The sequence below is a fragment of the Leptopilina heterotoma genome, unplaced genomic scaffold (genome assembly GCF_015476425.1).
Source record: "Leptopilina heterotoma isolate Lh14 unplaced genomic scaffold, ASM1547642v1 Lhet_76, whole genome shotgun sequence".
NCBI lineage: Eukaryota > Metazoa > Arthropoda > Insecta > Hymenoptera > Figitidae > Leptopilina > Leptopilina heterotoma.
Window position 1 is genome coordinate 1,005,139 of NW_025111175.1, and position 20,448 is coordinate 1,025,586.

The 20,448-nt window shown below is 23.6% G+C and overlaps 4 protein-coding genes across 4 annotated transcripts; 2 read left to right on the top strand and 2 right to left on the bottom strand.

Moving 5' to 3' along the window:
- The first annotated feature begins 643 nt into the window (after positions 1–643).
- LOC122510870 (ras-related protein Rab-30-like) lies at positions 644–2,529 on the top strand. The gene is made up of 5 exons (XM_043625810.1): positions 644–1,083; positions 1,444–1,527; positions 1,725–1,908; positions 1,982–2,133; positions 2,259–2,529. Exons 1-5 carry the CDS (start codon positions 994–996, stop codon positions 2,367–2,369), a joined length of 621 nt encoding a protein of 206 aa, XP_043481745.1. The 5' UTR covers positions 644–993; the 3' UTR covers positions 2,370–2,529.
- A 3,751-nt stretch (positions 2,530–6,280) lies between these two features.
- LOC122510871 (dehydrogenase/reductase SDR family member on chromosome X) lies at positions 6,281–10,502 on the bottom strand. The gene is made up of 6 exons (XM_043625811.1): positions 10,022–10,502; positions 9,261–9,368; positions 9,005–9,178; positions 8,338–8,545; positions 7,140–7,338; positions 6,281–6,726 (listed from the first exon to the last, which is right to left on the bottom strand). The coding sequence occupies exons 1-6, from the start codon at positions 10,194–10,196 to the stop codon at positions 6,535–6,537; spliced, it is 1,056 nt and encodes a 351-aa protein (XP_043481746.1). The 5' UTR covers positions 10,197–10,502; the 3' UTR covers positions 6,281–6,534.
- Positions 10,503–10,691: 189 nt separating this feature from the next.
- On the top strand, positions 10,692–14,756 carry LOC122510872 (Krueppel homolog 2). Its single transcript, XM_043625812.1, has 6 exons — positions 10,692–11,027; positions 11,367–11,516; positions 11,889–12,070; positions 12,687–12,754; positions 12,878–13,011; positions 13,151–14,756. The coding sequence occupies exons 2-6, from the start codon at positions 11,368–11,370 to the stop codon at positions 13,371–13,373; spliced, it is 756 nt and encodes a 251-aa protein (XP_043481747.1). The 5' UTR covers positions 10,692–11,027; position 11,367; the 3' UTR covers positions 13,374–14,756.
- An 842-nt stretch (positions 14,757–15,598) lies between these two features.
- LOC122510873 (40S ribosomal protein S3) lies at positions 15,599–19,406 on the bottom strand. The gene is made up of 4 exons (XM_043625813.1): positions 19,279–19,406; positions 18,322–18,641; positions 16,529–16,716; positions 15,599–15,835 (listed from the first exon to the last, which is right to left on the bottom strand). The coding sequence occupies exons 1-4, from the start codon at positions 19,309–19,311 to the stop codon at positions 15,651–15,653; spliced, it is 726 nt and encodes a 241-aa protein (XP_043481748.1). The 5' UTR covers positions 19,312–19,406; the 3' UTR covers positions 15,599–15,650.
- Between the last annotated feature and the right edge of the window lie 1,042 nt (positions 19,407–20,448).

The following is a 20,448-nucleotide window of genomic DNA, read 5'->3' on the forward strand; positions in this document are numbered from 1 at the left end:
TAATGTTTTCTCAGTCTTTCGGAGTATTTTAATTCATAAATTTGATATTCTAAATTTCCTCAATTTACTTATTTTAATAAAATAGAGATTATTCTTTAGGCAAATTTTATATATTTTCATCCTAGTTTCACGAAATTTAGAATTGTTATAAAAGAAAATTAATTTTTATATTTGTTGTGTCATAATTTATATTTAAATAAAATATAACTTTTTTTCTTGAAATTTTACCAATTTCGAACAAATTAAAGTGCAAATTAGAAACAATTTAGAAATTATTACAATTATCTTCTTATGTCTATCAAGGAAGAAAGACTTTTGACTTCGTGAAAAAAATAATTAGCAAATATTTTTGCTAATAGACCGGAGACATTGGTCATTATAAAACAAAACCTGACACTGTGTGATTCATTGTTGATTTTGATTGAAATTATAATTTATCGACAATTATAAAACAAAAATAATTTATATTTTTACTATCTTTTAAAAAAATGTGCCACTATTTAGATACTTTTTTTATTTTGTTACACTAAAAAAATTTTTAAATCTCCCACAAATAAACTCGCGGTAAAATGGTATTGTTGAGAAATATCTCGGTGAGTCGATATTTCAACGTACACCCGACTTCACTCCCTATCTTCTTTCTGACGTGATGACCTGCTGATGACAGATCGCAGACTCTGCTATATTTACCGTTTGTCAAATTGTTTTCTTTTTCAATGTTTGCAATGTATCACGCTGTTGTTGATTGCTTATCAGTGATTTTTAACAATAAATAGTGTCTAATCTCCAAGAATCATGCAATCATTTTTAACAATCTAAAATAAAGTGTCAGTGATTAACGAATTGAGAAAGTTAGTGTTTTTTTTCAATCTAACTGTCAAGGATAAATATATCTCTCAAGGATATATTTGTGTTTGGTTTTGTGTGTAAATGCAACAATAATTTTTTTCATCTCTCTGGAATTTTTTCTTTTTGGAGTTGTTAATAGAAAAAATGATGGAAGATTATAAATTTTTATTTAAAGTTGTTCTTGTTGGTAATGCCGGTGTTGGAAAAACATGTTTAGTGCGAAGATTCACTCAAGTGAGTATTTATTGCTTCATATTTATTCAATTTCACAGTGAAAAATAATACGATTTCTCTTTTAATATTTATTTTTTTAGTGTATTTTTTTTGTTTCATTTTTTTGTCTCTTTTTCACGTAGCTAATGTGATTACACACCTTTATCATTGAATAAAAATCAATGAAAGGTAGATAAACTGTCATAATACAATGTTTGATGCCTAATTTGAGAAGTGTGTCAAGATAAAAAAGAATGTTTCTTCTTTCCTGCTTGCGTGCCTTAATTAATGAATATTCTCAAGATAGTAATAGAAATGTTTTTATTTGTAGGTTTTTTTTTCATTGTTGTCATTAAAATGTTTTTTGGTATTTTCTTTCAGGGATTATTTCCACCTGGACAAGGAGCGACGATTGGTGTTGATTTTATGATAAAAACTGTTGGAGTGGAAAATGAGAAAGTTAAGGTATAATTCGCAAATTTTCACCTACAAAATAAATTATTTAATATTTAATTTTTTCTTTCAATTCTAATTACCAATTTTCATTCTTTTAGTTTTAATTTTTCAATTCTGATTTTTTAATTTTCGAATTTTCGAATTTTGATTCTTTCAGTTTTTATTTACTTTTTTTTTGATTTTCCAATTTTATTCAATTGTTTCAGCTTCAAATTTGGGATACAGCGGGTCAGGAGAGATTTCGTTCGATTACGCAAAGTTATTATAGATCGGCTCATGCTTTAATTTTAGTGTACGATATTTCTTGTCAACCAACTTTCGATTGTCTACCTGACTGGCTTAGAGAAATTGAAGAGTATGCGAGTAATAAAGTACTGAGGATATTAGTTGGTCTGTATTTAATCATTTTTTTTCTACTTTCTATAAAAATAAATTGTACATTAAAAACATAAATTATTTACAGGAAATAAAATTGATCGGGAGGATAGAGAAATACCGACGCATGTTGGCGAAGATTTCGCTCAACGTCATGGTATGTATTTTCTAGAAACTTCGGCAAAGGAGGCGGAAAATGTCGAAAGGTTGTTTATGGAAATTGCAGCCGAACTTATGGAGGTGAATATTATGTTTGAAAATTATTCTCTAGATTTATTGTTTTATTTATTATTTATTAAATAAATAAAAATTTATTTAATTAACAATTTTTATTGTTTATATTAATAATTTCTTTTTTTTATCAGCAAGCACGTTGCAAGGAGTTACCACGATATGAAACCAATGTGACAACAATCAATGGGAAAACAACATCAATAGGAGATAATGCAAATTGTAGATGCGGTCGCTTTACCTAATTTAATAATTAATTTAGACGCTTGACTTATTTTAAGAAAAGGGACAGATTTTCAGTTGACAAGCTTATTCCATTAATGTGGAAATTCACCAAAGTGCTTTATTCTCTACACCAACCTCAAACTATTTTCTACCAATACATCACTTATGCAATTTCTCTAATTCACTCGGAGATATTTTATTCAGAGGAATTGAACTTTAAAAATTTTATATTTTTTATCAAATTTTCAATCATTCCTTTGGGGTATTTAATTTATTTAGGTGGTACGAAATAGTAATTTAAAATTTTATTTATTTTATATAATTTAAATTTATCGATTTAATGTAACGATAAATTTGAATTTTCCCCATTCGTTTGGAATTACAATTTTTCTTTCTTTTCTTTTATTGCTTTAATGTCAATTTTATTCTAAATATTTTTTTTTCCAATTCTTCCTAAAATCTTGATATGAATAATTTCGGTTCATTAACGATCGAATTAATTTCTAATTAGTAGAAAAATAATTTCCTGCCGCCTACTTGCTTATTGCTTAAAATACCATTTAAGCATTTTAAGACTTTTTTTTTATTGAAATTTAGAGGGTATTTATTTTAATATTTATGGTTATGTTTGCACAAGATAAAAGATATAACGTCGTTAATCTTCTACGATTTAAATTCTAAATCAAAACGAATTAATTCGTTTAAAAATAAATTATTATTATTATTAAAAATTATAAAACTAAAATATGAGTGAATTTCACGTTTATCATCAGCAAATGGAAGAAAAAAATAGTTAGTAATTTCGTTCTAATATTAATTTAATCAAGTATTAATAGAAATTAATTGATAATTGATAAATAATAAAAAATTGTCATCGTAAGCGATTTTCGACGTTTACTCTTTCTAGTAATCAAGACTTAATTCTATTTTCTTTTTATTTATGAATTTATTTTATTTTTAATTAAAATATATTTTCACGACTATATTTTGATAAATAAAGGGAAAAAAATTGACTGAACTCCTACTCATTGAGAATATACTATATTTTTCTTGACTGTGATTTAGTTTTCTTCTGGGAGTTTCTTCTATGCAGTTTTGATTACATATATTAATATATAATTATATTTTTGTTAAAGTTATTGCTCTAGTCTCTCCACATTTTTAAGAATTAAAAAAGAAGTCAACTTTATAGAATTATACGAAAATTATTCGTATAAGAGAAAAATCTGGGGGAATTTATACAATTAAACCGCAATTGTTATACATAAATATACATTTGTTTATTCATCGCAGAAAAAAAAACAGTTACATTGTTACCGAAGATGAATAATTGCGAGATCTCTCTTGGAAAAAGAAAAAAAAATACCAATGGTAACAACGAAAATGAACCTTTTAGTCAATCTATTAGTAGATATTATATTGAATATACTCCATTATTAGGAATTACTGTATGAGTATATAATAAATTTCTAAACTTAAAAAACGATATATGAAAGTAGAACATGTAACAATTTAAACGAAATTTTGTTTATTAGTAGACAAGTAGAGCTGATTGGTGCTAAAAGTTTTTTTTGTTGAGATTTTGTGTTTTTTTACTCCATTTTGCACAGTTTGTATTTTTTTAAATTATCAAATAGATGAGGCACGTAGCGTTATAGGCAAAAAACTTTTCTATTTTCAACGACCAATATTGTAAAAGTTCAAAAATTAGAAAATAGTAAAAAATGAATCAAAAAAATTCATTCTCTCGATTATATAATGTTCATCGTGTTTTTAGAGAATGAAAAATTACAATACACTTCCAGTTTATTCAACAAATTTTTTGTAAAGTTTTCTATAAATTATTTCAGAAATAATTTTTCTTTTTACCAATTCATCGAGAATTGTTTTAATAATTATCATTTTTATAATTTAAATTTTTATAATATTAATAATTTTTTTTATTCATCAAGAAGTCTTTTAATAATTTGCAAGTATAAATTTTGATTATGAATTTCTATAGTAAATTTTGATTATAAATTTTTATAGTAAATTTTTATTATAAATTTGTTCCTTCCTAAATTTTTACAGTAAATTTTAATAAATATATTTTCCAGTGCCTCACAATAATTTTGTATTTAAAAATGCAATTTTTTTTTTAGTTTGCATAAAAAGAATTACACCTGAATTGTTGAAGATTGAAGAAAAAAAGAAGTTTGTTGTAAAAAATCGCCGATTGTTTATGTTTCATGTTGCGAATTATTCTCTGGAGTTGCTAATTATGTTATAAAATACGACGAATAATTCTTTTGGAATATTTTATAGAATACTGATATAGTTTCTTTTTCCTCGAAAAAAGACATATCAATTCAAAAAAAAAAAGAAAAAATAACGATAAATTTATTATTTATAACTGCTTTTCGTGGGCATTATTATACTCACCACTTTTTTGTAAGAGGGAAAAAAAAAGAGAAACAATTGCTTATTCGTCGAAATGATAATCGTTGTTATTAGTGTAGCAAATACCTGAGTGTAATTTATGTATCTCACATTTCATGGATATATATTTAATTTGAATCGATTGTCAAATCTATTTAGTGTTTTATTCATGAAACACGAATTTAGATTCTCCGCCAGCGCGCATAAGAATTATCAGACAATTCGTTAATGTGCATCTTCCATTTACATACTACACTATAATTATGTAATAAAATTAAATTCGAATCGTCAATATATATAAAATATGCAAATATAAGACTTTCTAAGATACAAAAAAAATTAAGTCTGCGAAGAAATAGAAATTTTTTTTCTTGACCTATAATCAAAGGACAAAATTTTATCTAGACTATTGTGTTCAAAAATTTTTAGGTATTATTTCGAAAATATATTTATGGACAAATTCTTTTATTTTATTAAATTTTTTTATTAATATTTATTACTAAATTATTGTTAAATATTATTTTAATGCAAAATATTAATATATAATATTAATATTATTTCATATATAATATTAATATGTAATATTAATATTAGTACCTATACAAGCATTAAAATAGAATACTAAAATAATATCAAAAATGAAAATTATTCAATCAAATTGAAATTTATTTCTGAACGTTTGGAAATTGAAGAACATTGACGAATTAATAATACCAATTTTAGTGCCTCTCTCTTATAATGCATTGAGATTTATTTGTAAAATATTTCGATGAAATTTTACGCATTTATTATTATAATAAATAAACAACGCTATAGTAATAAAAAAATGGTATTATTCACATTTTGTTTTGTTTTTAATTGAATACAATTTTGGTTTCACGATTTTTATATTATAATATAAAATATGCGGCGTGAACGTTGAAAAAAAAAATTTGTGAGGATAAAAGTGTTTTTTATATACAAAACAAAATAGAATATTGTACGAATGTTTTAAGAGATTCATTGATTCTACTTATATGCTAACGCTAGACGGCGTAAGGAAACACTCACTTGCTACAAATGTAGGCATACATTTATAATTAAATTATTTAAAAACTTATATTATAACTGTCAATTTTTTATTGGTCCCTTTGGAAATTTTTCAAAACGACAAATACCAATTTTGAAAAATTATTTTTTTATTCTCACATTTATTGTCTAAGTAAATGCATTTTTTACACTGGCGAAGTTCACAAAACGTTTATAGTCAACGACTTAATAGAAAAAATATTTTTCTATTCAAATTTTTAACGAAAATTTTTTTGGAGCAGTATTTATTTATTACCAACAATTTAAAAAATTTAAATTTATAAACAAAACATTGTTTTCTGCGTAAAAAATATTTTTTTCCGCCAATTGTTGATTATAAATGTTGTGAACTTCTCTCACATTATTTTTGAACAATTTCTAAATATAATAGTGATAAATAATAATAATAATAATTATTATTATTATTATTATTATTATTTTAAAATTAAAACGGTATTATTATATTTTTATTTTAGAAGATACTGTAAAATTTGATTTTAGTTAAAAAAAATATATTTTGGTTTAAAAATTCTGTCAGCGTAAATTTAACACTATTAGAAATTAGAAATTACCATTTTATTAAAATTAATACTGTAATAATAATAATAAATGCACGTATGACTTCTAAAGGAACATGGAAGGAATGGATAATTTGTACACAACAACAAAAATATAATACCTATACGCGATGAATTTTAATTACGTTTCGAAAAAGTCTTTGAGTTGAACTTGCTCGAGGGAAAGTTTAAATAGACGATCACGAATTGTTGAATTGAGAGCTTCGGGATTTACTGGACTATCTAAACAATTGGTGATATAAATTCCACCCTTGTTTTCAATAGATTTATTCACAGCAGCATAAACGACCGGTGTCGCTCCTTGCAGAGGTGTCTGAAATTAGATTTTCATTAAAAATTACTTTAATTAAATTAATTATTTAAAAAAACGACTATTAACTACAAACTATTTTGCCATTATAAAAAATTTCTATTGAAAAATTAAAAAATTACTTTTCGTTTAATTTATTATAATTTAATTCATTTTTTACTTTTAAACTTTTTTTTCCCCTGAAATTGGCGTCGACACTGAGCGTCGAAAAGAATTTTTTTTCCGAAACCGAAAAAAATTCAATATTTTAATTTTTTCGAAGTTTTTAAGATAAAAATGTATAATGTGGAAAATTTTTTAACTCCGCAGGGAAATAAAATAGGTATGTAATTAGTGATATTTTTGTCTCTAAAAATAGTTATTTTGACGCTGAAAATCGACGCTGACTTCAGATAGAAATTTTTTTTATTATTTACCTTAAAAAGTATATTAAATAAAATTTTTAAGTGCTTCATGCTTGTGTGCTGATAAATGTCAGTATTAACGAGACCCGGATGAACGGCATACGATTGAACTGGTAATTTTTTTTTGGAGAAAAGTTCTTGAATTGTCTTTGTAAACATAACTTGTGCAAGTTTACTTCGAGCGTAGGCAAATTTTCTAAGAAATCCTTGCCTGGGAAAAAAAATAATATTAAATTAATAATTTCATTCTTTTATATTGTAATTAAAAAATATAGGATTTCAAAATAAAAAAAAATTTCTCCAAATATACTTTTTGAAGAAATGTTTTTTTATTTTTTTAAATATTTTTGAAATTTTTTCTTTTTTTGATTCTTTTATTTATTTTTTTAGTTTAGTAAGTAATTTAAATAAATAAGTATGAGAAAGCAGTTGATATAACAATATGCTGATAAATGGTAATTTCCTATCTGGAAAATGAGAGAAAAATGCATTTTTTATGGATATAAATGTAAATTTTCCATTTTTATTTTCAATTTTCCATATCAGAAATAAAAAAATAAAATATTCATGACCTTAAATTACAAAGCAAAGGGAATATTTTTAAGTCTTTAGAATTTTAAAATAAAGTTAACAATTGGATTAGAATTTATTTATTTTTAAATATATAAATTTTTATTGGAAAATTCTCATTTATATAGTAATTAGTACGCATTTTTTGGTAATTTCCGTTCACTGCTTCTTACTTTTTTTTGTAAATTCTTAATTTTTTTTTGTAAATTTTGTCGTTTTTTTACTTTTTCTTGTAATTTTATTTCACAATCTTTTACATTTTCTGTAATTGTTTTTGTACTTTTTTTGTAAAATATTTTTTTATTTTCTGAAATTATTCGATATTGAAAGAAAAGAAATATTTTCCATAAGGAAAATAATTAAATATTTTGTTTACAAATTTTTCGTTTTTATATAAAATTTAAAAAACTAAATTATAATATTAATTAATTTATAAATTAGCTGAATTTCAATTTTAATATTTTTACATTGTTCCTTCATGTTTGCTAATCAAGAAAGAATAATAAAAATAATTTTTTTTAGATAATTTAAATTGTTTTTTTTTCTTTTAAATCGTTGATTATATAAACTTTATGTAAACTTGTAGAATTTGATTTGTTAGTATATTAAAAAATAATAGTAAAAGAAAAAAATTGTTTACCCATCATCCACGTGATCAAAATCAATTGTCCCGACAAGATGAGCACAGGACGTGACATTAATTACTCTTGCAGATTCATTAGGACTTCCAGCATTTTTTAAAAGAGGCAATAATAATGCTGTTAATAGAAAATGTGATAAATAATTGACCACCCATTGTTGTTCGAAGCCCTCTTTGGTTCTAAAATACGGTGTGAACATAATACCAGCTAAAAGAAGGAAATTTTTTTTTCTAAAATTAAACTCGAAAATTCTCTTTTGTACATTTTTTTTAATCAAAATCTCGATCAAAATTAAACTTCCCTTTCTATTTTTGTTAATCAAAATTAAAAATTTATTTTCATTTTTGTAATCAAATTTAAAAACTTGTTTTTTTATTTTTAAAATCAAAATTAAGAATCCATTTTTGCATTTTTGTTAATAAAAATTAGAAATTCGTTTTTGTATTATTATAAAAAATTAATCGAAATTGAAAAATTGGTTTTTTTACTTTTGTAACAATTCGTTTTTGTATTTTTGTTAATAAAAATTAGAAATTCATTTTTGTAAATAAAAATTAAAAATTTTTTTATTTTTGTTTATCAAAATTAGAAATTCCTTTTATTTTTCTGAATGAAAAAAAAATTCGTTTTTGAAATTTTTTTCCTAAAAGAAATATTGATGATTACCGTTATTTATTAAAGTGTCAATCCTTCTGTAGTCGTTTTTGATTTCTCGACAAAACTTTCGAACAGACTCCAAACTTGCATTATCCATGTGATAAACTTTCGCAGTGCCCGATGTCACACCTGATTCTCTAATTTTACGAATTGCATCTTCGCCGGCTTTAATATTTCTACAAGCTAATTTAATAATTTTAAAAAATCTTTATATCCTATTTTAAAAATGAACGTTATTTTATTTTCAAAAATTGAGAAGTATTACCAACAATCACTTCCATGTCACATTGAAGTAGCATTTTTACAATAAAACATCCTATTCCTCGGGAACCACCTGTCACTATTGCCACTTTTCCTTTTCGTTGAGGTAAATCTGTTTTTTATGGTAAAAAAAAATTAAAAATAAGAAAATTAATTAAAATTATCTCACATTTTTTTATTTTTTTCAAATTTGTCTCACGTCAAATTTTTAAATTACATTTTTTGAAGAATTTCTTCATTTTTCATTTGGAAAATTGGTAATACACTAAATTTGTCACTTGTAAATAAATTGACACACATTAGAAAATAAATAATTAACACTAAAATTGTATTCACAGTCTTTAAAAAAAAATCGAAATCTTATTTCCCAACAACTTTCGTAACTTTCTTTTTCTCCGTGACCGAATTACTCTTTTCGAACATTTATATCCTTTTTTACATTGTCAGCATTTCGTTTATTAAAAATAATTTTTTTGAATTAATTTAAATTCCGATGGTAAAATTAATTATTAAGAAAAATTTAGCAAAAGTTCTCGATTTTGGATAAAAAAAATACAAGAAAACTATAAAATAGGTCACGGAGTATTTCTCTAAAGAAATCTGACATAAAACCTATTAGTATTTATTTATAAATTAAATTTATAAACGAAATCTTTCTGTAATTATTTTCTGATACAAAAAATTTTTCTCATTTATTGTAGAACACTTTATTATTTTAATTTTGAAATATTAAATAATAATTCAACGTGTATTTTTCTCTCTCACCAGTTTTGTTGTATTTCGCGAAGACAAATTCCCTGACAACTTCTTGAACTCCCATTGTATTATATTTAATTTCGTAAATAATGGTATTTATGTAAAATAACATTTTATTTCTTGGTTTATGAAAAAATAAAATACCCGCGAGAAAAGCGAGAGCAGTGCCTGCGATGAGTATCATTGTCAAAACGGTTGTGATGTCCGTTTATAGAAAGGAATCACCGCAATAGTTCGTTCACTCGTTTTCGGTCGATGCTTATTATAACGCGTGTGTATTCCACGTGAAAACGTCAGCAATAATAAATTACAAAATTTTACACCATCCTCTTTTTTTCACTTTGAGTTTGAAATTTTAATTTTCTCCCAATTAAATCATTATTTGTCAATCATTCAAATTAGACAACAAAAGGGGGGAGAAAAAAATTTACGAAACCGGAAATTTCTTATTATTTTTCTAAGAAAAAAATGTGTTACTTAATTGTCAATAATACAGGTTTTTAGATATTTTCTATTTTTTTTTATTTAGTATTTTTGTTAACAAAATAATTATTTTTGTAGAAAAAATTAAATAACTAAATATTTTTATAATATTTTAACAGTTTTTGTTTTCTATTTTCCTGGATAAAATGGTTTAGAATTAATTATTAATCAATTTGGCATTTATTTATTTATTTATACTAAAAACACTAGTTAACCTATCTTTGGATGGACATCCATCTATCGGTCTGTTGTCAGATGCTTGACTTTCAAAATATAAAACTCAGCAGTAGTCATCAGCTGCAGTTGAAGTGAAACACTTATAAGTGAAAAAGCGAAAGCGGTGAATCAAATATTTTCCCATTAATAAGCAATAAGCGGAAAGTTCATAGCAGTTAATGGTGCATATGCTGTGGGGAAATTCATGTGATACAAGTTGAAAAAACTTTTTAAAAACACAAAAAGTATATAATTATTTGACGAGCCTTTTTCAAAAAGTGAAACATTTATAACCTAAAAATTGCTCATTTCCAAGGTAAGTGATTTTAAAACCTTCCTGTTCAAAGTCTAAAATTTTTACCGTTCTTTTATAATAAAATTGTCATAGGTACGTGAATTTAGAAATAAAATTCAATTTTATCGTTTATATGATGTAATTAAAAATCAGGGACAGTTTTTTCTTCTTCTTTTTTTTTATTTGCATTGTCACTGTGTTTACTGATTGAAAAAACCTCGTGATTCGAGAATTTTTCTTTTACACGTCCTCATTTTAGCTCGCGTGCATCTTCTAGATTTATTCTCTCATATTATAGTGAAAGGATACATGATAAAAAAAAAGCAGTTGTAAATTATTTTTCTCGTTTAATTCACATAGAATGGCAGAACCAACAACTACAACACAACCTGAGAGAGGATGGCCAAATTTAAAACAACATGTGGTTGAACACAAAATTGAAGTTGGATTATGGGCATTGAGACTACTTGCTATACTTTTCACAATAGCGTATTTCATTCCTATATTTGGGTAAGTTTTGAATTTTTTTCTTTTTAAATTCACCTGTTGTATGGGAAAGTTTTTAATGAATGAAATCAATAAAAGTGTTATTGATTTTCAACATCAAGGCTCATCCAATTATTTGTATTCTAACCTTCAAAGTACACTTTATCTCAAAAGAAAGTTGTTGCTTTCTGAGAATTATTTTGTCACTTTTTTAATTCGGAAAATATTTTCTTGATTTTTATTCAGTTTTTTGTAGTTTAAAAAATCTGATTTATTTTTGCTTTCTAATTATTTATTGTTAGTTTTTTCATTTATTTATTTTTTGTTTCCATTCATTTATTTATTCTTTTCTTTTAAAATAAGAATATTTTCTAATTGTGCATTTTTTCTTTTCAGAAATCCGTACAATGTATATTATAAGGCGTTAATTAGTAATTCAGCAATCAATGCATTGAGACTGCATCAACGAATGCCACCTATTCAATTTTCAGCGGCATTTTTTGCAGAGCTGTGTTTAGAAGATTCATTCCATTATTTATTCTATGCGTCAATATTCCTCTACGCTTCACCAATAGCGTGTATCCTTTTCAACTTATCGCATAATTTAAGAATAAAAAGAGATTTTTTTCAATTTCAGGAAAAAGAGTTGAAATTTTTACGACGATTATGATCAACAATTTAAAAAAGAATTATGTTGTTCAAAAGGAAAATAAAATTTCTCTGTTTAGAAATTTAAAATTAAATTAAAAATTCAATTTAATTTCAAATTAAAGAAATAAAATAAATTTTTGAATTCGAGGAAATCATTTTTGAATCGATGATCAACATTGTGAAAAATTTTACACAATTCTGAATATAAAAGTAATTTTGCTTTAAATTGTTGATTATAAACTGAATTTAATTTTACAAAAATTTTTGAACGTTCGAATGAACGAAATACTTTCAAAATTAAAAAAAAATACTAGACTGCAATAAAAAATATTATTCAATAGTTTAAAATTGATTTTTAATTATGAAAATCAATATTTTGTAAATAAAATTAAAAATTCAAGGGAAAAGAAATTTCGAACGTTTATAATGAACGATGTCCGTCCATTTTGAACTTTCGAAGCTTTAGGGAGATGAATTTAACTAACGTTTTTCTTCCCTGAATTTGTGGGCTTTTTTGAAAAATTTTCCTTAATTAAAGATTAGTGGTTCTCATTCCCATATTTTTATTCGCTTTACTTCACTTCTCGAGTTACTCTCTCACACTGCTCGACGTAAGTATAGCAATTTTTGTTCTTCCACGCAGTATTTATTATTACATTCTTGTTTCGTTACGTAAATTAATCATAGACATTCAATTTCTGGTCATTGTTTTTAATTGTAATTTTACTTTACAGTGTATAGGTCAAAATCGCATGTGGGCAGCGCGATTGATGATCTCCCTGGTGGAATTTCAATCAGGCAACATTTTACGATTCATTGCACTGACTGAAGTTATTTTAATGCCAATCACAATCTTTTTAGTCTTCTCGTAAGTATTCTATTTATTTTTATTAAATTTCCTTCATAACAAAAAGTCTAATTTTTGACAAATTTGTTCATTAAATTTTAGTTTCTATTTTAGTTTCTAATTTTTAAAATAAAAATGAATTAAATTTTCCTTTTTTCAGAGGACGTGCCGGATTATTAACGCCATTCATCTACTATCACTTTTTGAGATTACGTCTCAATTCGAGACGAAATCCCTACACACGCAACGTTTTTTACGAAATTAAGAATTCAATTAGTATTCTTGCTGCAAAACCATCAGTACCTCCAATTATCAAGCGTATTTTAAGTTATTTCTTGCATTTCCTTCAAATGATGGAACCCGTGCGTCAACAACAACAATAATGCGACAAAAAGAGAAAAGAGAAGAGAATTTTTGTAAATTCATTTTTTGAGGAACGATTATTAAAAAATCTCAAATACAATTTTAAAAGTGTTCCTTGATCGTGTTTTTAGGTATATTATATATATATAAATAATTATTATAATGTCTGTGAGAAATGTCAAGGATTTTTATACGTGATGTCTTAAACTTAAGCCACAAAAAAAATTGTTATAGACATTTCACGTGATGTGATACTTGCACGTTTCAATTAACAAGACACTGATATAAATCAATGCTGTTTGCATTAAGCTACCAATATTTTTATTCTCTTATTTTTTCAACAATTAATTTTTTTTTAAAATAATTTTATGTTCTTAAATCGAACGTTCGAATGAGTGGATTTTTATTACAAAAGTTTATTTTATTTGAATTTTATTACATTCTTTTTGCAATATTCTTTTTAAAAAAATTAATTCTCAACTAAGAAAATGTTTAATTTACATTATTTTTTATTTCAATTTCATAATTAATAAATTAAAAAATATTTCCTTCATTTGAGCGTTCAATAATTTAGAGAAATATTTTGTGAATACGTTAGTAAAGTTCCCAATGTTTAAGAATCTACGATTTGAAAGAAAAAGTATTTTTCTACTCACCTTTTTATTCAAAAATTTTTTTTACGTTTTTTAATCAACAAATTAAATAAAGAAAAATTTGTAAATCAAAAATATTATTTTCTGGGTAAAAAGTATTTTTCTTCCAATTGTTTATTATAAACGTTGTGAACTTCTCCCACGTTGAATAATAGCCTTGATTAGATAGAAATTTCAAGAGAAGAAAGAAATTTTTTCACTAAAAAAAGATAAAAATTGTCAAAAGTATTTTGTTGGAAAATTTTATCTTTTTTCGCTTGTTATTAAATTAATTAAAATCATTCATTTAAGAGGGGAAATGCAGATTTTTATTTTCTAACCCGCATATTAACATTCACTCTTCAAAATAATAATTTTTTCTATTTATACGAAGAGTAAATATTAATAAAAATATTTTATTTTTTCCTCTAAATTACATTTTGTTAATAATTATTTTACTATTTGAAAGCGTTTAAGTAAACGTGATTTATTAAAAGCTAATTATTGCGCTAGATTTAAAAAAAAATTGTTTAAATTAAAATCATAAAAATAAAAAAAAATAATGTCTGTCCAACTGATCTTTCCTACTGTTGCTAATTGTAATAAATAAACATTAGAGCAGACAGTTTGGTATTCTTTTTTCAAGGAGCAATTAATATTGGATAGCTTTTGTAAACTAGTATATTTAGTAATAATGAATTCATTGTTATTGACGAAAGTGTGTGAAAGAATTTTGCATAATATTTTTTTGTTCAAGAAATTCAAACATTACGTTAAATGTTTGTAATTTAACGGCAAAGAATATAAAATTATAATAAATTTTTTCACTAAATCTTATATGTAGGATTAAATTATTATTGCTCAATTATTTTGCAATGTGTGTAACAAATATCTTATATTTCTCACGAACGTGGCATTGTATTTATATATTTTTTCTCAGAGTAATTAATTTAAAAAAAAAATTATTATTTTCGCGATCAAACAAGTGTGAATGTACCTTTCAATTGCCGTTTAATCGTTAATAACTAAATTTATAAAATAATTTAATATTTTATAAATTTGTAGTTCATAATTAACTTTTATAATTTAAAATAAGAAATTAACTAATTTGATCTGTGATTATTTCTTTAATCAATTTGATTAATAATCATTATTTCTTTAATTAATCTGAGTAATAATAATTATTTCTTTAATTAATCTGAGCAGTAACAATTATTTTTTGAATTAATTTGATTAATAATAATCTGATTAAACAATTATTGATATTAATAACTTATTTCAAATCAAAACTAAAAAAATAGTTCAATAATAAAATATGAATAATTGACGGAAAATTAATAATAAAACTGTCTGTTCTAAAGAGTCGATTTTTATAAATTGTCACTGGCCTTCTTTTTTACACTATGTATTGTTTGTGACCGTTCATTATTCACTGTGGTTATTTATAAATTTACACAGTTTATAATTAAATTATTAAAAAAAAGAAAGAAAAAGTTTTCAAGTTATTTAAAACCTTATCCTGTTTATTTAATTTTTAACACTACGTGACGATGTTTGTTTATTTTTCAAAATTTATCGGAGAGAATTGGTTTAGAAAAAATGAAGAAAGTGGATGTTTTTTTTTTAAATTTTATTATGAACAATGCAAAGATTGAACATACTTAATTAAACGGGGATTTGTGGTGCTGGAGGAAGATCCTTGGCTGGTTTAATTTCAGATGAGGGCTGGGCGTGTAAAACTTCGTCCTTGGGTTCCACAACCGAAACATTGTCAGGCAATGGATTTTTAGGTCCTGTTTTGCCATTTGGATCCCATGGGAGCATAATTTTTACTTTAATTCCCAAGACACCTGAAAAAGGGTTAATTTATATAATTTCGATTCACACTTTTTGAACATGTATTCAAATAAATCTGAACTTTTATTAATTTTAATTTAATATTAAAATGATTCACATGGAAATTAAAAATTTTCGAATTTTAAATTTACAAAATATTAGGATTTTTTAAATATTTTAGTAATTTGAGGAAAAAATTGACAAACAATCGGAACAGAAGTTAATTCAGTTTCATTATTTCGAATTTAAAATAAAAAAAAACATTCAATTTTAAATTTGCTTCAGTGAAAGGGTGAAGATTTTAATTAATTCAAAGTCGCCTTTGAATAAAAATTAGTTTTCTGTCAATAAAAAACACTCTGGGTGGAAACAAAGCTAAAGTTTAACAATTATTTCTTAATGATAAAAAATTGTAATGTTTATTCAAATGCAATTTTTGTTTAAAATGTTAAAAATTAAATTCTTCGACTAAAACGAATTTAAAATTTAATTTTGTTTTTTTCTACATTTAAAAATTCGGAATAATGGAATTAGATTAATTTTTGTTTTGGCTGTCCGTCAGATTCTTTCTCAGAAATATTTTTAATATTTAAAAATCTAATATTTTTTAAGTATGTTAGAAATTTAAATGAAATTACAATTAGAAGAACATAGTTAGAAAATAAAATTTGTTAAAAATTAAAATAAATTGAAAGATGAATATTTACCTTGTCTGAGGAGTACGTGCCGGGTGGCGGTATTAACATAATCATTCGTTGGTTCTCCGGAATGAATCATAAGTCCGTCGACGAATTTCATGGACTTTGCTCGTTGTCCTCGCAATTTACCGCTAACAACCACTTCACATCCCTTTGCACCCGATTCCATGATAAATCGGAGAACTCCATAGCAAGCTCTAAAAAATTATTGATAATCGTAAATAGATTATTAAATAAATTTTTTGCAACATTGTAATTTTTAATTAAAATTGTATTGAAAATAATTTAATTCTTGGCAAGATTTTTATTAAAATTATTTAAAATAATTGAATTGTTTTTACGAATTTATTTCAATACTATTGAAAATAGTGGAGTTTTTTAAAATAATTTTTACTGAAAATTCTTAAAGTAATTGAATTTTATGAATAATTCAATTATTTTCAATAATTGTAATAAAATTCTTTGCATGAAGTCAATTTATAAATAATAAAAATCTTCGTAAAAAAATCAATTAATTTATTTAAATAATAAAATTCTTATTAGAATTTCACTTATTTTCAATTCCATTTTCAAATTATTTCTTCGAAAATTTCAATTATATCAATAAATTGTACATTTTTCCCAGGAATTCAATTTGTATTTTAAATACAATTTTCATAAAATTCTTCTCAAAAATTCACTTACTTTTTTAAATTTTACAAAAAATCAATTATATGCAGAAATAATAAATTTTTTTGGCAGGGATTCAATTATTTTAAAAAGTTTTAATAAAATTCTATTTAAGAATTCAATTATTTTCAGAAATAATTGAATAATTTAATTCATTTCGAGAATTTTATTAACATTTTTTCAAATAATTGAATTCTTTCGAGAAAATGTAATTAAAATTGTATTGAAAATAATTTAATTCTTGGCAAGATTTTTTATTACAATTCTTTAAAATAATGAACCTATTTTTAATAATTTTTACTGAAAATTTTGAAAATAATTGAATTTTATGAAGAATTTCTTTCAAGTTTTTAAAATAATCGTGTTTATTATTAATTATAATTAACAATTTCCCCATTAAATTATATTAAAATTATTCATAGAAAACTATATTCTTTTAAACAATTTTATCACAATTTTTTAAAATAATTCAACCTGTTAGAGAAATTTTATTAAAATAGCATTGAAAATAATTAAATTTCTCAGAAGAATTTTATTTACAAAAAAAATATTGAATTCTTGCCAAGAATTTTACAATTTTTAAAAATAATTGAAATGTTTCGAAGAATTTTTTATCAGAATTGTTGAAAATAATTGAATTTTTATTAAAAACACTTTAAAATAATTGAATTTAAATAATATTATTAAAAATAATTGTATTATTTCGAGAAATGTTATTAAAATTGTATTGAAAGTAATTAAATTCTTTCGAAACATTTCATTATTATGAAAATAATTGAATTACTTTGAACGATTTTATTATTTATATAAAAATATTTTAATTCTTGCGAAGAATTTTCTTATTTTTTTTTTATAAAAATAATTGAATTGTTTCGATGAATTTTATCTGAATTTTTGAAAATAATTGTTTTTTTTAAGGAATTTTATTTAAAAATTTTGAAAATAATGATTTTTTAAAAAGAATTTCATCAAAATTGTTTAAAATAATAGAATTTATATTAAAATTTGCTAGTTATTAAATAAATTATTAGAATATAAATTTTCCATTCAAATAAACTGTTTTAAGGAAAATTTATTTATATAAATTTATTCTAATTTTTTTGGAAAAATAAATTTAAGAATATTCTTTTTACCTTCGAACAGCAAGACCTCCGATTAATTTGTATCTCAAGGATTCAGCTTGAGCGATGGCGCAAAGACCACGGGTTGCGACTTTTTCAGCGTATAATTCTACGCTGTGATCCTTAAAGTTAAATCTCTTTTGAACGACAGAAGTCAATTCTCTGATTCTGCGTCCCTTCTCACCGAGGACACTTTGGGTATGTGTGGCCATAAGAATAATTTCAGTGCGTTGTGGAGTAACGCGCACCTCGACTCCTGAATAGCCATCTTCAGCGAGTTCACGAGTTAAAAACTCGTTTAATTCAGCCTTGAAGACTCCGTCTCCAACGAACTGAAAATTAAAAAATCCATTATAATCTATTGCTAATTATTTTTAAATTAATTATAATTTGTTTAAATAGTTATTATTATTATTAACACAATTATTTTTCCCTGGTGTTTCTTAATCGGAATTTTGCTAACAAAATAATTTTTTACAGTTTGTTTTCAAAAATCGAAAAACAACATTAACACTATTTTGTATTTTTTTTTAATTTATCCCGGAGTTAAATAAAAATATATAAAATAAAGAAATTTTAATTCAATGTTACAGTTTGTTATTAGCTTGCACATAACCTCAAAATGTCATTTAAATCCCGTAATTTTCAACAGTGTGGAAAGACATTTTATTCGTAAAAACAATATCAACAAATGAAAATTGGTAATTCTCGTTTGATACACTTTGCACTGTTTTTAAAAATTTATCACTGGTATGTTTATTTTTCTTGAGAAACTTCTTTATTTGAGAAGAATGCGAAAGTCGGTGAGAATTTTTGTAGGTTAAGAGGTAAAATTATCCCTGTCATCTGCAATTTTAAACTTCACTTTTTGGGCATATTTTGGGAAAATAAGAAAAATTGAACACCACAGAAAATGTGAAACTTTGTATTTTTTTGCATTTTAAATGAATTGAGGGTAATTCAACTAACCTTCCTTTTCTTTGATATAGAGCGTGCAGCCATGTTTCTGTGTCCAGAGAAAAAGAGAAAAGAAAAAGAGACATAGAAGCCGGAAACCGTAGACCGGATGTTAGTGGCGAGTCAAAATAATGACTGATGGAAACAAGTGGCGCCAAGTTTGAAATTCTAAAAGCGCGCGCAACGTGTCGAGCGGGAATATGTTTTACAGGAGCAATGCGGCCCCTGTTAAATGACAATTTTACAATAATTAACTAATGGAAATATTTTAATTTAATTTTTAATTAATAAACCTTCCAATTTTTATTCATATTAAAATTTAATTAATTGCAATTTTAATTAAAATAAAAATTTAATTTTTTACTGTTTTAACATGAATTACAATTTTTTTGCAGAATTTTACTTAACATTCAAATTAAATTACTTTTTGATAATTTTATTTAAAATCAAATTTAATTCTTTATGATTTTAATTTAAATTTAAATCTAATCTTTGTTTTTAATTTGAATTGAAATTTAAATTCAATTTTTGTTCTAATCATAATTTAAAATAAATTTCGATTTTTCACAATTTTAATTAAAATTAAAATTTAATTGTTTACTGTTTAATTTAAATTTAAAGCCAATTTTTGCAATGCAATTTAAATTGAAATCCAGTCTTTTGTTTTTAATTTTAATTGAAATTGAAATTCAATTCTTTATGATTTTGAATTAAATTGAAATCCAATTTTTGTTTTTAATTTTAATTAAAAATGAAATTCAATTCTTTACGATTTTAAATTAAATTGAAATACAATTTTTGCAATACAATTTAAATTGAAATCCAATTTTTGTTTTTAATTTTAATTAAAAATGAAATTCAATTCTTTACGATTTTAAATTAAATTGAAATCCAATCTTAGTTTTTAATCTTATAATTGAAATTCAACTTTTGTTTTAATTTTAATTTCAAATAAAAAGAAATTTAATTCTTTATACAATAATATTATACAATTTTAATTAATTTATTTTAATATAAACAAATATAATTACTGCATATTATATAAATTTAAATAAAAATTAAATTAAAAGCATAATTTTTTACAATTTAACAAATTATATAATTCAATTCTTTAAAATTTTACTTTAAAAAAATTTAATTCGTAACTCTAGTGGGAATTAAAATTTTCTACAATTTTTACTT